This window comes from Pseudophryne corroboree, chromosome 4, assembly GCF_028390025.1.
Source record: "Pseudophryne corroboree isolate aPseCor3 chromosome 4, aPseCor3.hap2, whole genome shotgun sequence".
In the NCBI taxonomy this organism is placed as follows: domain Eukaryota; kingdom Metazoa; phylum Chordata; class Amphibia; order Anura; family Myobatrachidae; genus Pseudophryne; species Pseudophryne corroboree.
In genome coordinates this window covers 603,870,393-603,884,822 of record NC_086447.1, presented here as the reverse complement: position 1 = coordinate 603,884,822, position 14,430 = coordinate 603,870,393, and the positions used below count along the sequence as shown (strand labels likewise).

The following is a 14,430-nucleotide window of genomic DNA, read 5'->3' as shown; positions in this document are numbered from 1 at the left end:
TGGAGACCGAATATATTAACTAAATACACCCAGTTAGCCTATTCTGGTCAGATGCACAGTGTCCAGTCGGAATATAAGGGGGTATTATACTAGAGCTGGGGCAACAAAGATCGCCCATAATTACATCTTTAATCTAAAATTGTAACGGATTAAAAATATTTCAGTGCCACTGTATAATGGGCATCAGACATATTAGTAGCCTTGATAGATGTAATCAGGAAGCTGCTTATCACACCCTTTGACACATTATAATTTTTTACTTGTACACCTAGTACATTTATGCCCTCATCTAAGGCATCCCTACCTCAGAATACACCCGGTACTGGAGGACAGGCTGTTTGCACGCCTTCATTGCGCGCCACCGTTTTTGGCACTTCAGAGGTCCTGGAGACCAGTCAGTATGCAGTGCCGGCTCCCACACTGTCACAGGAGACGAGTGCTGCACATAATGTTACAGTCCAGCACTGAAGAGGAGCCGGCACTTTGGTGTCAACCAGGTGCGTCCCGCACCCGTGTAGTGATGCCACTGCTCTAGGGATCAGGTTCCAGACTTTACATCTGCAATTTACAGTATACATTATGTGACTATATACTGCACAGGACAATGGTGTATTTTCTGCTGTAATTAATCTGGTACATTATCATGCTTGCACTAGCAATATTTACTATATATGTTTATCAGGGGCCCAGACCATGCACTCTCTTTTGGTTAGCCAAGCCTCAGTGGTGGCTGGGTAGACCCTTAAGCCCATACCACGGCATTCCCTTGGTGGGTCCTTATGCCCCAGTCCGTCGCTGGTTTTGTCTCAAAGTCTGGCATGGGAGGAACAGTAATGGAAAACTTTGGCTAGCATATGGATTTTACTTCTACTTATAAAAGCCTTATTTTGTGGTTAGAGTTAATTTACAGAAATGTTTTTACATTGAATTGGAGCTTCTGACATCTGCATTGCCTGTACAAGTATATGGTGCCTGATCGGTCTTCTTAATTCCTTTCAGGACAGGTTCATTATTTTCATATAGTAATTTAAATGAGTGCATGAATCTCTAAACTGATCTATACTGTGCACTTACTAAGTTCTACTTAAACAGTTGGTCAGTCTGTTTTAAAATTGTGGTTAGGCAAAGGTTCATATATGGGCCATGGTGGTCTAACTGCATGAACCATTCAAAGAGCAAAAAAAGTTATTCCAGATTAAAGCGATGAACACTTACAAATTCACAAAACATCATAATATAATACAAAAAAAAACACAGTTTTTAAACCTAGGCAAAATTCCATGACCATGTCTCCATTTGCTTCTGGAATAAATCTACTTAAAACCACAAATATTTAACAATTAGAATAACTTTATTCACTGAACAAGTAAGTGCCCCAATGAGAGGTTGATGCTGGCTGTGACCATGATTCCCGCAAGGCACTGGAATCTGCATGATTGTACAGCAAGAGGGAACATGTTTTAGACAAGTACTGATGCTTACTGTGTATCAATGTTCCTAAGGACAATTACTGTACATGTGGCTCATTTGAAGTTACTGATTAGTGGACCCTGCCATTAGGTACATGGAGGTAAGGTCCACTAACCTGTCCCTCCTCCTAAATCAAATCCCACCTACCAAGCCTAATCTAAACACCTTTCCAATGCAGCCTTCTCAATGGACTTTGCTTGATAAAAAAAAATATAAACTGGATGTCTGCCTAGCACTGACCATGGCATGTTTTTATATTTCACTTTGTTGAAAACTTGGGTATATGTAAAATTCAAACTCTTATGTATTAATGGATATGATAGTCAGATTTCTGAAGCCTTTTTGCTGTAGAGTATGACTAAGTTTTCACTGTCTGCATCCAAACATTTAGGTATACGCCAACAGGAAAAAAAAACAATAAAAGGATAACATTTTGTGTACAAATGCACAGCTTTGTGTTTGTTTGTTTATTTGACTACACACTTAGTGATACACTCTAACCCTGATATAAGGCATACTGTGCTTATCAGTAATAAATGAGTTTGTTAGTATAGACAGCTACTCTCAATTTATCTCTTTGTATAGTGTTTTTATGAACTGTGTTCATTCACCTTCACTATTTGGTCAAAATGATTAAAAAATTAAATTGTGTGCACTGGGTTTCCAACTCTTCCTATCAGAAGCAATGCCTTGGTAGTTCCTTCAAACATGGCGGCAATGAATGGGTTATTAAAGGTTACTGTCAGCGATTCTTTGTCGTTCTTCTGGACATTTTGTACATCATTGGGATCTGCAGCACTATCTTCCAGTTCAAAATGAACTGTATTTATAACCTAAGAACAGAATAAAAAAGCATTTAACTGGTACGTTAACACATTAGTCTAAAATTAGTATAAGGATATTCTGTAGAGTATGAGATGTACATTATAGTGGTTCATGTAATGCATTGTAGCATATGAAATGTTTTTGCTTATTGTGTTGTTTGGATACGTGCTGCTTACCTTGTAAGATTTAATCTAGTCTATTCTTGATATATAATTGCATTCTGTTCCCAGCCATGCTAGATGCTAAGAGTTCCTGTTGCACCATTATCTAGGTTTACTGGTCGGCCATCTTATGAGCATAATGAAAATACTTTTCCCATATCCAAAAGTTTATCAAATTTATTTGCATATGTACCTGTAGGCCTTTTTAATACACCTCAATTTGTATTGTAGTGGATTACTTATTTTTCTTGCTTTGCTCATTTGTTCAGCTGCTCATTTAAATGAAAGGATAGTTGAATCACTCAAAGCTGGGTTCACAACTCAATGTTGGCTGATGCACTTTAAAGATATATAGCATTGCTGTGCACACTGTGTGATCCGCAATATATCGTTACCTGCCTAATATAACTATACTGTGTCGTCCATTGCCCCTTCCCATTTGATGTACAGAACATCAGATGGGAAGATAAAACCACCCAATTCATTATATAATGAACTGGGTGGATTTGTGGGTACACACTATATGATAGTTGCGATCCATCTTGCTTTACAAGATCGCGAATATATCATATAGTGTGTCCCCGGCTTTATATATACCCAGCTATGCTAATAACAGGATTTTAATAACTACCGGTAAATCCTTTTCTCCTAGTCCGTAGAGGATGCTGGGGTCCACTTCAGTACCATGGGGTATAGACTGTTCCGCAGGAGCCAATGGCACTCCAAGACTTTTCAAAGGGTGTGAACTGGCTCCTCCCTCTATGCCCCTCCTCCAGACCTCAGTTATAGGAACTGTGCCAAGGGAGACGGACATTTCGAGGAAAGGATTTACTTTTATACTAATGGTGAGATTCATACCAGCTCACACCTCAACCATGCCGCACAACATGGCATTCAACATAACACATGCCAACAGGAATGAACCATTTGCAGCAACATACTAAAAACAAATGTAACACAACTTGTGTAACTATAATGAACAACCTGCAGGTAAAGTACGCACTGGGTCGGGTGCCCAGCATCCTCTACGAACTAGGAGAAAAGGATTTACCGGTAGGTATTAAAATCCTGTTTTCTCATACGTCCTAGAGGATGCTGGGGTCACATTCAGAACCATGGGGTATAGACGGGATCCGCAGGAGACATGGGCACTTTAAGACTTTCAAAGGGTGTGAACTGGCTCCTCCATCTATGCCCCTCCTCCAGACTCCAGTTTTAGAATTGTGCCCAGAGAGACTGGACACACACTACAGGGCAGCTCTACTGAGTTTCTCTGAAAAGACTTATGTTAGGCTTTTTATTTTCAGGGAGGCTGCTGGCAACAGTCTCCCTGCTTCGTGGGACTTAGGGGAGAGAAGTATGACCCACTTCCAGTGAGTTCAAGGGCTCTGCTTCTGGCTACAGGACACCATTAGCTCCTGAGGGTGATGATCGCTGGGTACGCCTAGATGCCCACTCCCGCAGCCTGCCGTCACCCCCTTACAGAGCCAGAAGACAGGTGAGTAACAGAAGAAAAGAAGACTCTTCAGTGACGGAATTTCTGAGGTACCGCGCACCGGAAGGCAGACCGCGCCATGCTCCCACACAACACAGCACTGCAGGGCGCTGGGGGCGGCGCCCTGGGCAGCATAAATCACAAAAGGCTGCCAAAAAAGTGGACATTAGTGCCTGGGCACTGTCCTTACCCCGCCAGCGTAATTAATTAATTATTTATGAGCGGGACAGAAGTGCGCCATTACGGTGGCGGGGCTTCTTCCTCACCTCACCAGCACACTGCTCGGCGCCATTTTTTCTCCTCAGGGAGACGCTAGTCCTTCCTTGACTGCTGACAAGTTCAGGGTGCAAAACGGGGGGTGGGGGGGCAGTAATATGGGTGCTTGTTGTTTATATAAAGCGCTACAAGTCTGTCATAGATGTATTTATTATTGTCCAGACTGTGTATTTTTGGCGCTGGTTTTGTGTGCTGAAAAATCCTCTGTGTCCCTCTGTTAGATTACTCCCATAAGCCGGTGTGTCTGTCGGTACTTGGTACATATGTGTCAACATGTCGGTGGCTGAATGTTTTTTCCCAAGAGGAAACTATATTAGGGACACAGACGTGTGTGGGTGGCCCTGTCGGCACCACCAATAACTGACTGGGTAAAAAAAATTGCATGATAATGTGATTCATATCAGAGTAAGGTTGCATAAATCTGTGTCCCAGACTCCTCGGGGTCGCAAAAATGTTATTTTGCCCAGTTGCTACTCCCTGATACCGACACGGGTACTGATTCCTATGTCGACCAGATTGTTTCCTGATTAGATCCAATATTGACAAAGAGCAGTACAATTAAGGACGCATTAACGTCACTGAGAACCCTGCTGTTCCTGACGGAGGGTCCATATATGTATGTGGATTAATATATGTATATACGTATGTATGGGTATGTGTATGTATAGATATATACTGATAGGTGATCTCATGTGTTGAGCGCTCTGTTTGAGAAAGAATCCCCTGGAGGATTCTGGTTGTTATTCGTTCCTGGATCCGCGGACAGAATAAAGTGGGAGTCACTCCCTGCTCTGCATGGGACCATGTCACAAATCCAGTGGATCGTATGCAGGAAGCTACACTATATTCTAGCTATGTAACCACAGGTTCATTACTCAGACCTGCCATGGCAGGCGCATGGGTGAGTAGTAGTGTTAAAAAATGGTAGGATACCTTGTCATCCGATATAGATACCCTGGAGGGAGATGGGCTACTCCTTACATTGGGTCATATCAAGGACGCTGCAGCATGCTTAAGTGAGACTGCAGGGGAAATAGGACTCTTGGGTTCACAGGCCAATTCCATAGCGGTCTCAGCTAGGAGGTCACTGGGCATTCACCAATGGAATGCTGATGCTGACTCCAAGAAGAAATGGAGCCTCTTTCCTATGAAGGTGAAGCCTTGTTTGGTGATGGCCTAGTTAATTTGATCTCGGCAATGGGCGCAGGTAAGTCAACCTTTTTGTCCTATGTTCACTCACAACGAAGGAAGATGCATCATTATTGGATGCCGTCATTTCGTCCCAATAGATGCACAAGAAGTTAGATTCCTTTTTCTTTGCAGGTATAGGAAGGGGAAGAGGGAAGAGGTCTGCAGCCTCTTCAAGATCACAGGTGCAGAAATCATCCTCTGCGTCTGCCAAATCCACTGCATGATGCTGGGGCTCTCTTGCGGGAGGCCGCACCGGTGGGGGCGCGTCTAAAAACTCTTCAGTCAGTTCTGGATTCATTCAGAAAACTGGCAATTTTCGAGACGTTTCCCCTCAACGATTTTTCAAATCGGCCTTACCAGTTCTGCTCCGAACAGGGAGGTAGTATGCGACGCAGTACAAAAATTGTGTCAGAATCATGTCATTGTCCTGGTTTCCCCGTCACAACAGGGTGAAGCCGTTTAATCAAGCCTTTTTCGTGGTCCCGAGACCGGACAGAGGCCAATCCTAAATGGAAATCCCTCGATTTCTACCAAAAGAGACTCGAATTCAAGATGGAATCTCGACAGTGATTTCCAGTCTGGTGGAAAGAGGTTTCATTGTTTCGGTAGCCATAAAGGATGCCTACTTACAGATTTCCATTTTCCTCATCGTCACTGAGGTTTGTCATTACCAGTTTCAGACGTTGCCGGTTGGTCTATCCACGGCTCCGAGGTTTTTTCCCCCGACATAATGGCGGAAATTATGGTTCTCCTTCAAAAGCATGGAGTCACGATTATCCCATACTTGGACGATCACCTGATAAAGGCGAGATCCAGGGACCAGTTGGTGCAAAACATTGCACTCTCCCTGACAGTTCTTCAACAACATGGTTGGCTCCTAAACTTGCCAAAAGCAGAGTTGATTCCAACAATGTGGCTGTCATTTTTTGGGAAGGATACTGTACACAGAACTACAGAGTTTTTCTTCCAGGGAAAAAGGATCTAGAACTTCAGAGCTTGGTCAAACATGTTCTGAAACCAGCAAAAGTGTAAATTTATCGGGGGCGTGGCCTGGTGGCTGAACAGACAGGCAGCATTACCAGGGAGCTTCTGTACACTTGCCCTACAAACGGTCCACACACAGCACCTGCCCCTGATTTACGTACCCCATAGCTTGGTCTCCGGTTATGGGACACATTGGGCGTTGGTGGATTCATGCTGCAGAATCGGGGAGCCGGTTTCCCGGCTCCTGCGGATTGCGGCCGACCCACCACTCTTAAGCCGGGGCCTCGATTACTCCCTCCTCCCCGCTGGCCGGAAGTCCCATTGCCGTGGATGCCGCAAGGTTCTAGCCCGCTCCGTCTGCCCATCACTCGGCACCCGCTGTCTCTGCACGGCCACGGAGAGAGAGGCTCCGGGCGCGCGGCGGCCATCTTTGAGAATGGAGACGCAGGCTGGAGACATCGCTGCACACAGCGGGGGAATGCTGTCCCCCGGGCTTACCCCTGCTCTCTCAACCTGGTCGGAAGCCTGCTGCAGCAACTCAGAGGTGAGCTCCAGGAGCGCCGTGCGGCCTGCACGCTCCCGCCCCCCTTCCTCTCTGTTCTCCCTGCTCACTCCATTCTACCCTGTGAGCCCCTTGGAGCCTTCCAGACCGCTCCTTCCAGGCTGCACTGGTCGCTTTGGCGGCCCGTGACCCTCCTGCTCCCCGGTGCTCTGGGCCTCGGGCTGGTGGTGTCTGTGTCGTGGACGCCTCGGGCGCACCCTATATGGTACCTGGGGGCCTGAACACCCACATTGGCCCTGGTCTTTTCAAATCTCAGTCCCCAGAGCCCTCTACTACCCCCATCGCCCTATCTGCCCTGGTGCCCCCGGGAAGCCCTTCTACTGCTACAGCCTGGGCTCCCACAGCCAATGCCTCCTTCCTGCTGCCCCACTGCTCCCTGACCTTGGGGGTGTCCTGGTCACTGGCCAGTCCGTGGCCGGACCTCACCCCGTGGAGCTATTCCATCTGTTAGCCCTGGACAGGAGTGAGGACTCAAGGAACACCCTGGCACCCTCCGCAGCCACTGTCCCCTAGCTATCTGGCTCCCTCTCCTGGTGGGTGGGCCCCCCTGTACCGGGCTGCGAGGCCTTTCCAGTGCTCACCGCTCAGCCCTACTTATCTCCTCAACCCACGTGGCCCCTTTACAGAGCTGAGCTTCCCTGGCCCTTCCTCACCCACATCTCTCCTGACCCCCTCATGATTCTTCCTTAATCTTGCTACCCTACCCCCCTGGTCCTGAGCTAAACTGCTGGAACACCCTTTCTCCCTCCTATCTTGTCGACGGCCCCATCCCCAAGATGCTTAGAGGTGGTAAAAAATCACAGGGGTCTGACCTCATGCCTTTCCTTACTAAAAAAAAGCACTCCAGCGAAGAGTAGATCTGACTTTTCTGAACCCTCTCACGCTCTCTCTGACTCCGACCCTGAAGACGACGATCTCACGCCCCTCACCCGCCGGGACTTTCTCTCCCTCCTTAAGGAGGTCAGAGATGTGAAGACCTCTGTTCAAGCTCTCCATTCCCTGAAGTCCGATATTGCAGAAATTGGCTCTAGAACTGATCAACTTGAAAGGCGGGTGGAGGAGGTGGTGACGTTCCAACAGTCAGTTGAGACAGACTTCCAACAGATCCGTCAAGATGTTGCCCAACTGCGGGAGAAGCATGAAGATCAGGATAATAGGGCAATGAGAAATAATCTTAGGATTCGGGGTATCCCTGAGGAGATCGAAACGGCCCACCTTGATCTTTACCTCAAGCGCCTCTTTACCCAGCTCTCCCCTAGCACTCCTGAAGATCATCTCCTTCTGGACCGAGCTCACCGAGCCCTCCGACCTCGCTCCCAAGATTCTTCCCAGCCTCGGGACGTTATTCTCAAAATGCATTATTTCACTGCAAAGGAGGCCATTTTGAGAGAAGTCCGGCGTCTGGGATCTGTTTCCTTCCAAAATGTCTCCCTACAGATTTTCCAGGACCTATCCTCGCTCACCCTGGCCAAACGTAGAGACTTTAAGCCCATCACTTCCCTGCTCTCCCAACATAACATTAAGTACTGCTGAGGCTTCCCCTTCCGCATCCTGGTATGGCATCAAGGAAAACTACTCGGCAAGATATCCGTCTAAGGCCCAATCGCTGTTATCCAGACTAGGCATCCATACTGATGACCAGGACCCTTCCGCTACACGCCTACCTCCACGGACACAGCGGAATCCGCCTCCCCGTTCCAAATGGTTTACAGTTCCAGCTTCTGCGACCTCCCCAGTACCGCCTCCAGTACCTTGAGTTGACATCATGTTTTCTGATTTGTTACCTTGTGTCCTTGTTTATGTCGACCTGTAACCGTCGTACTCCCCAGCTGGGGAGCAGTTCACCTTTAGATCTTCCATGTTCTGGTTTCCCGAACCCTTAACCGATTTTCAACTGTTATGTTACTAACTTTTATTGCACTGTGATATTCCGTTACTTCTGTGTTTTCTTTTTCTTTTCTTATCTTTTTCTCTAGTAATAGCGCTCCAACTGCATTTTGATCTTGTCTTTTTTTTCTAGCTTTTTCCCTCAGGTTCTTGAGGGGGGGGGGGGCTGTCTCGTTACACGCTCTGTGATGCACTGCCTTGCTGCGCCCCCTTGAGGCTTTTAGCCCCCTAGCTGACCTAGGTACCTTTCCGACACCTAGTACCCCTTCCCCCTGTCAGCGCCACCGGTCCTGGCCTCCACTGCCGGATGACCACCTGCCCCTCCCTTCCTTCCGGTTTCCCTCCCTTCCTCCCTCCCTCTTGACCACGCTGTCTTATCCTTTCCATCTTCCTTTTCTTCTTTTCCACTTCCTTACGCTACTTCTACGGTTCTACAATTTTTCTTTCTTGCCTGTTTCTCCGCTGTTTGCCCATGGGTCTCCGGGTCCTTTCTTTTAATGTGAAGGGGCTAAATAGCCCCCAGAAGCGAGGAAAGCTCTTTGCATCTCTTAGGCTCCATAAGGGTGATTTGGTCTTTCTCCAGGAGACTCATGTCCTACATAAGTCCCATCCTGCACTTCATTGTAAACCATACCCTGACTCTTTCTATGCGTGTGACCATACGGCCAAAAAACGGGGAGTTGCGATCCTGATTGCCTGCCACCTCACTTTTGAGCTTATCGATTCCCAAGTCAACAAGGAGGGCCGGTTCCTTATTTTGGTGGGGAAACTTAACAACAAAATATGCACCCTAGCCAACATATACGCCCCTAACCAACATCAGGAGTTTTTTTTGCCAAATTGGACACCCTTCTTACTCAGGTCCGCCAGGGATCACTCATACTCGCAGGGGACTTTAACTCTGTTTTAAACCCTGACTTGGACCGCTCTCCATCTCTGCCCTCTTTCTCCTCGTCAGACTCTCTCCGCTCTAGGGCCCTCCTCCATGTCTCTTGGAGGATAAAAGACCCCTCTGCGCGTGACTACACTTTTTATTCTTCACCCCATAATTCCTACTCTTGCATTGACATGATCCTGCTCAGTCACGAATTTGCCTTGAATCTCCATTCCGCCCATATTGATCCACTCATCTGGTCTGACCATGCCCCTATATCCTGTGACCTCTCCAGCCTTCTCTCTTGCCCTCGTCCCATGACATGGCGTCTTAATGACTACCTCCTCCATAACCCGGAGATTCGGTCCCATCTTCAAGACAAGCTTTCCGACTACTTTGCCTTGAATGACTCCCCAGACATTTCGAGATCCACTCTTTGGTTAGCACATAAGGCGGTTCTCCGGGGACACATCATTAGCCTGGCCTCTAAGGCCAAAAAACAGTATCTTACTCAATTTAACAAACTTTCTATTAAACTCCATACCCTTGAAGCTCAGCATAAGGCATCTTCTGACCAGACTATTTTGTCTGAACTCTTTAAAGTTAAAGCGGACCTTGATCTCCTTCTCTCCAGCCGAGTGGCCAAACGTCTTAAATGGCTTCGTCAGTCTTTCTATGAGAACGGGGATAAAGCAGACAAAATTCTGGCGGCACGACTCCGATCCGCTAGGGCCAAAACAAATATTATCTCCATCAGGGACCTCTGCAATCATTTAGTCCATGATCCTGTTGCCATTAGGGCCGCCTTCCAATCCTACTACGATGGTACAATCTACCATCCCCTCCGACTGCTCCATCTTCCCCGTCCCACTCTGACCTAATCTCTCACTTTCTCTCTGCTTCTAGTTTGCCTAAACTTCCTCAGGATGCCATGGATCATCTTAACAGTGAGATTTCGGTGGAAGAAATTGCCCAGACTATACTCGCGCAAAAAATTGGCAAGTCTCCTGGCCCGGATGGGTTTACGGCTTTGTACTATAAGATTTTTTCCAACCTTCTCTCCGCCCACCTACAGTCCCTGTTTAATAAGATTATCCATGGCGACTCTTTTCCTCCTGAGATGTTAGAGGCCAGAATTGTGGTGATCCCTAAGGAAGGCAAGGATGCCCTTAACTGTGCTAGCTATCGCCCTATCTCCCTCCTGAACTTGGACTTAAAAATATTTGCTAAAATCTTGGCCAACCGCCTGAACCCATATCTCCCTTCTCTCGTCCACTATGACCAGGTGGGGTTTATTCCGGGCCGTCAGGCGAGGGACAACACCAGGCGTGCTATCGATCTTATCCATATCTCGAACTCCAGGGGATCCCCTACTATTATGCTCTCCTTGGATGCTGAAAAAGCTTTCGATCGGATCTCCTGGAGTTTCCTGAGAGCCGCTCTGGAGGCCTATGGCCTGTCTGGTGTCTTCCTCACTGGTGTCCTGGCACTTTACTCCGCCCCCTCCGCTACGGTCTTAATTAAAGGCATCCCGTCTGCCACGGTCCGCATCTCTAATGGTACACGTCAGTGATGCCCCCTATCCCCATTAATATTTGCCCTTATTATTGAGCCGCTTGCCTCTCAAATTAGATCTCATCAGGGTATACATGGAATATGCGTGGCCCATACCAATCCTAAAATCTCTCTTCGCGGATGACATTCTGCTTTCCCTGACTCAGCCGCTTATTTCGCTCCCAAATTTATTTTCGGTCCTTCAATCTTAGTCTTATTTCGGGCTACAAATCAATTACTCTAAATCAGAGGCTATGCTGCTCCATGTACCCCCAAGGGAAGCTGAATCCCTTCACACCACCTTCAACTTTAGATGGCAGCCTACAAAGATCAAATATTTGGGGATTTATTTGACCTCCCGCTACGACTCCCTCTTTCATGAAAATTTTCCACCTCTCCTCACCAAAACTCAAACTGATTTAACATCCTGGAATCTGTTCATTTTGTGGCTGGGTAGGATTATAGCCGTTAAAATTAATTTAGTCCCCAAATGGCTCTATCTTTTTCAGACGCTCCCTGTAGCTGTCCCTGCTTCCTTCCTTCGTAACATCCAGAAAGCCCTTGTTCGTTTTATCTGGAATCACAGGCCCCCCCGTATTTCTGCCAACACTCTGAAAAGACCGACCTCCACCGGTGGTAGGATTCTCCCCGATATTAAACTCTATTATCTGGCCTCTCATTTCTCTCATATTGTTACCTCTTACGCTCCCCCTGGTTCTGTCTCCTGGTTGGATATTGAATCAGCCTATATTAACCTTTCAGAGCTGACCCCCTTGTGGGGTTTATCCTCTACTTCCTGGCCCCCAATGTCCAAACTACTCCACACTATTAAATTTAATCTTAAAATTTGGGACTCCCACGCTCTGAAGATGAATCTTACCTCCACTCCCTCACCCTTGACCCCTATTTGGCAGAACCCTCTGTTTCCTCCTGGATTCTCGATCACGAGGTTCCGTGTATGGATACTCCTGGGTTTTAAATTCCCGGTTGATTTTGCCGATCGGGGCTAATGGTTATCCCTATCTGATCTCCAACAGAAGACCCCTTCACATACACTTAATCCCTTCCAATTTCTACAAATTCGTCACTTTTTATGTTCCTTGCCCTCTTCTGCCTTACTCCGTGACCTCACCTCCTTTGAAAATATATGTATAAACTCCCACCTCTCCAAAGGCTTAATATTCCAACTTTATTCCCTCCTACTAGATTCTACCCTTCCCTCTTCCAGGTCCCACGAACTTGCTTCGGAGCATGATCTTGGATCCCCCCCGGAGGCCGAGGATTGGGACGACATGAGACTGGGGATAGCTAGGAGCTCTATTGCAACTGCTTTTAAAGAGACGGCATACAAGATCTACTATCGTTGGTACTATACCCCTGATAAACTCAATACATTTTTCCCATCTTCCTCCCCAAACTGTTGGAGGAATTGTGGATGTAGAGGCACTATGCTTCATATATGGTGGACCTGCCCTATCATTGTTCCCTTCTGGACCCTAGTCCATTCCCTCCTGAATTCCCTTCTGGAATCTCCCGTGCTGAAAGATCCCTGGATCTTCTTGCTGTGTTATCCTCCGGCCCTTGATAAATTCTCCAAAAAATTGACCACGCACATTCTAACTGCGGCGAAATCGCTGATTGCTCTCAATTGGAAAAATCCTTCTCCCCCTTCTCTTCCTTCCCTTAAAGCCAAAATCTGGCATATTGCATCAATGGAGAGGATTACATATTACCTCCATGATCGTGGTCACGCTTTTGAGCAGGTATGGGCTCCCTGACTCCTTGCAGAGCGTAGATCACCGCCCCCTCCTTCCTCTTCATGCCTCCGTCCGTAGACCCATGGGCGGCAACTACTACTTCTCCATCTCTTCTCGTCTACTAGTTCTCAATGTACGCACTGTGGTTCCCCCCTCCCCCCCCCTGCATTTGATACTTTATTACCAATGTTTCTTTTTGACTGTTCTTGTTTTTCATTCTAAAAAATCATGGTTTCTGTTGGACGTTTTTTTTTTCTGACGGACTGTCCTTTTCGTCAATGTACTGCTTAACCACTATGTTTGACCATACAAAAATAAAGAATTAAAAAATAAAAAAAGTGTAAATTTATCAATGCATTTGGTTGCTGGTAAGATGGTTGCGGCCTACGAGGCCATTCAGTTTGGCAGATTTCATGCCAGAGTGTTCCAGTGGGACCTGTTGGACAAGTGGTCCGGATCCCACCTACACATGCACCGAAGGATTATCCTGTCTTCTGAGACCAGAATCTCACTCTTGTGGTGGCTACACAGCTCTCACCTCCTAGAGGGGTGCAGGTTCGGGATCCAGGACTGGATCCTGGTAACCACGGATGCAAGCCTCCGAGGCTGGAATGCAGTCACACGGAAAAAAAAAAAAATCTTCCAAGGAAGATGGTCAAGTCAAGAAACTTGTCTCCACATAAATGTTCTGGAGTTAAGGGCCATTTACAACGGCCTTCTGCAAGCGGAACATCATCTTCGTGATCTGCCCGCATTGATCCAGTCGGACGATGTAACAGCAGTAGCGTACATAAACCGCCAAGGCGGAGCAAAAAGCAGAGCGGCGATGGCAGAAGCCACAAAGGTTCTCCGCGGGGCGGAAAGACATGCAAACGCTCTGTCAGCAATCTTCATTCCAGGGACGTCTTCAGCAGACACGATCTCCATCCAGGAGAGTGGGGCCTCCACCAAGAGGTATTCGCTGAGGTGACAAGTCGTTGGGGAGTTTCCTCAAGTAGACATGATGGCATCTCGTCTCAACAAGAAGCTTCAGAGATATTGTTCCAGGTCGAGAGACCCTCAAACAATAGCAGTGGATGCACTGGTGACACCGTGGGTGTTTCAGTCGGTGTATGGATTCTCTCCATTTCCTCTCATTCCAAAAGTTCTAAAAATCATAAGAAGCACAAAGATTTGAATAATCCTCATTGTCCCAGACTGGCCAAGGAAGGCTTGATATCCAGATCTTCTGGAATTACTCATAGGAAATCCCTGCCTCTTCCTCTGCGCGAGGACCTACTACGGCAGGGGCCGTGTGCGTATCAAGGCTTACCGTGGCTACATTTGACGGCATGGCCATTGAGCACAAAATTCTAGCCGTGAAGGTATTCCCAGTGAAGTTGTTACCACACTTA

General features: G+C 47.1%; 1 protein-coding gene across 4 annotated transcripts in view; it reads right to left on the bottom strand.

Annotated features, from left to right (window-relative positions):
* Positions 1-1,332: 1,332 nt before the first annotated feature.
* Positions 1,333-14,430, bottom strand: part of AGT (angiotensinogen) — a 60,150-nt gene continuing 47,052 nt past the window's right edge. For all 4 annotated transcript variants that reach the window (XM_063917583.1, XM_063917585.1, XM_063917584.1 and 1 more), the window contains one exon: positions 1,333-2,303. In XM_063917583.1, coding sequence (XP_063773653.1) covers positions 2,112-2,303 — 192 coding nt within the window. In that variant the 3' untranslated portion in view covers positions 1,333-2,111. The remainder of the gene's footprint in view (positions 2,304-14,430) is intronic.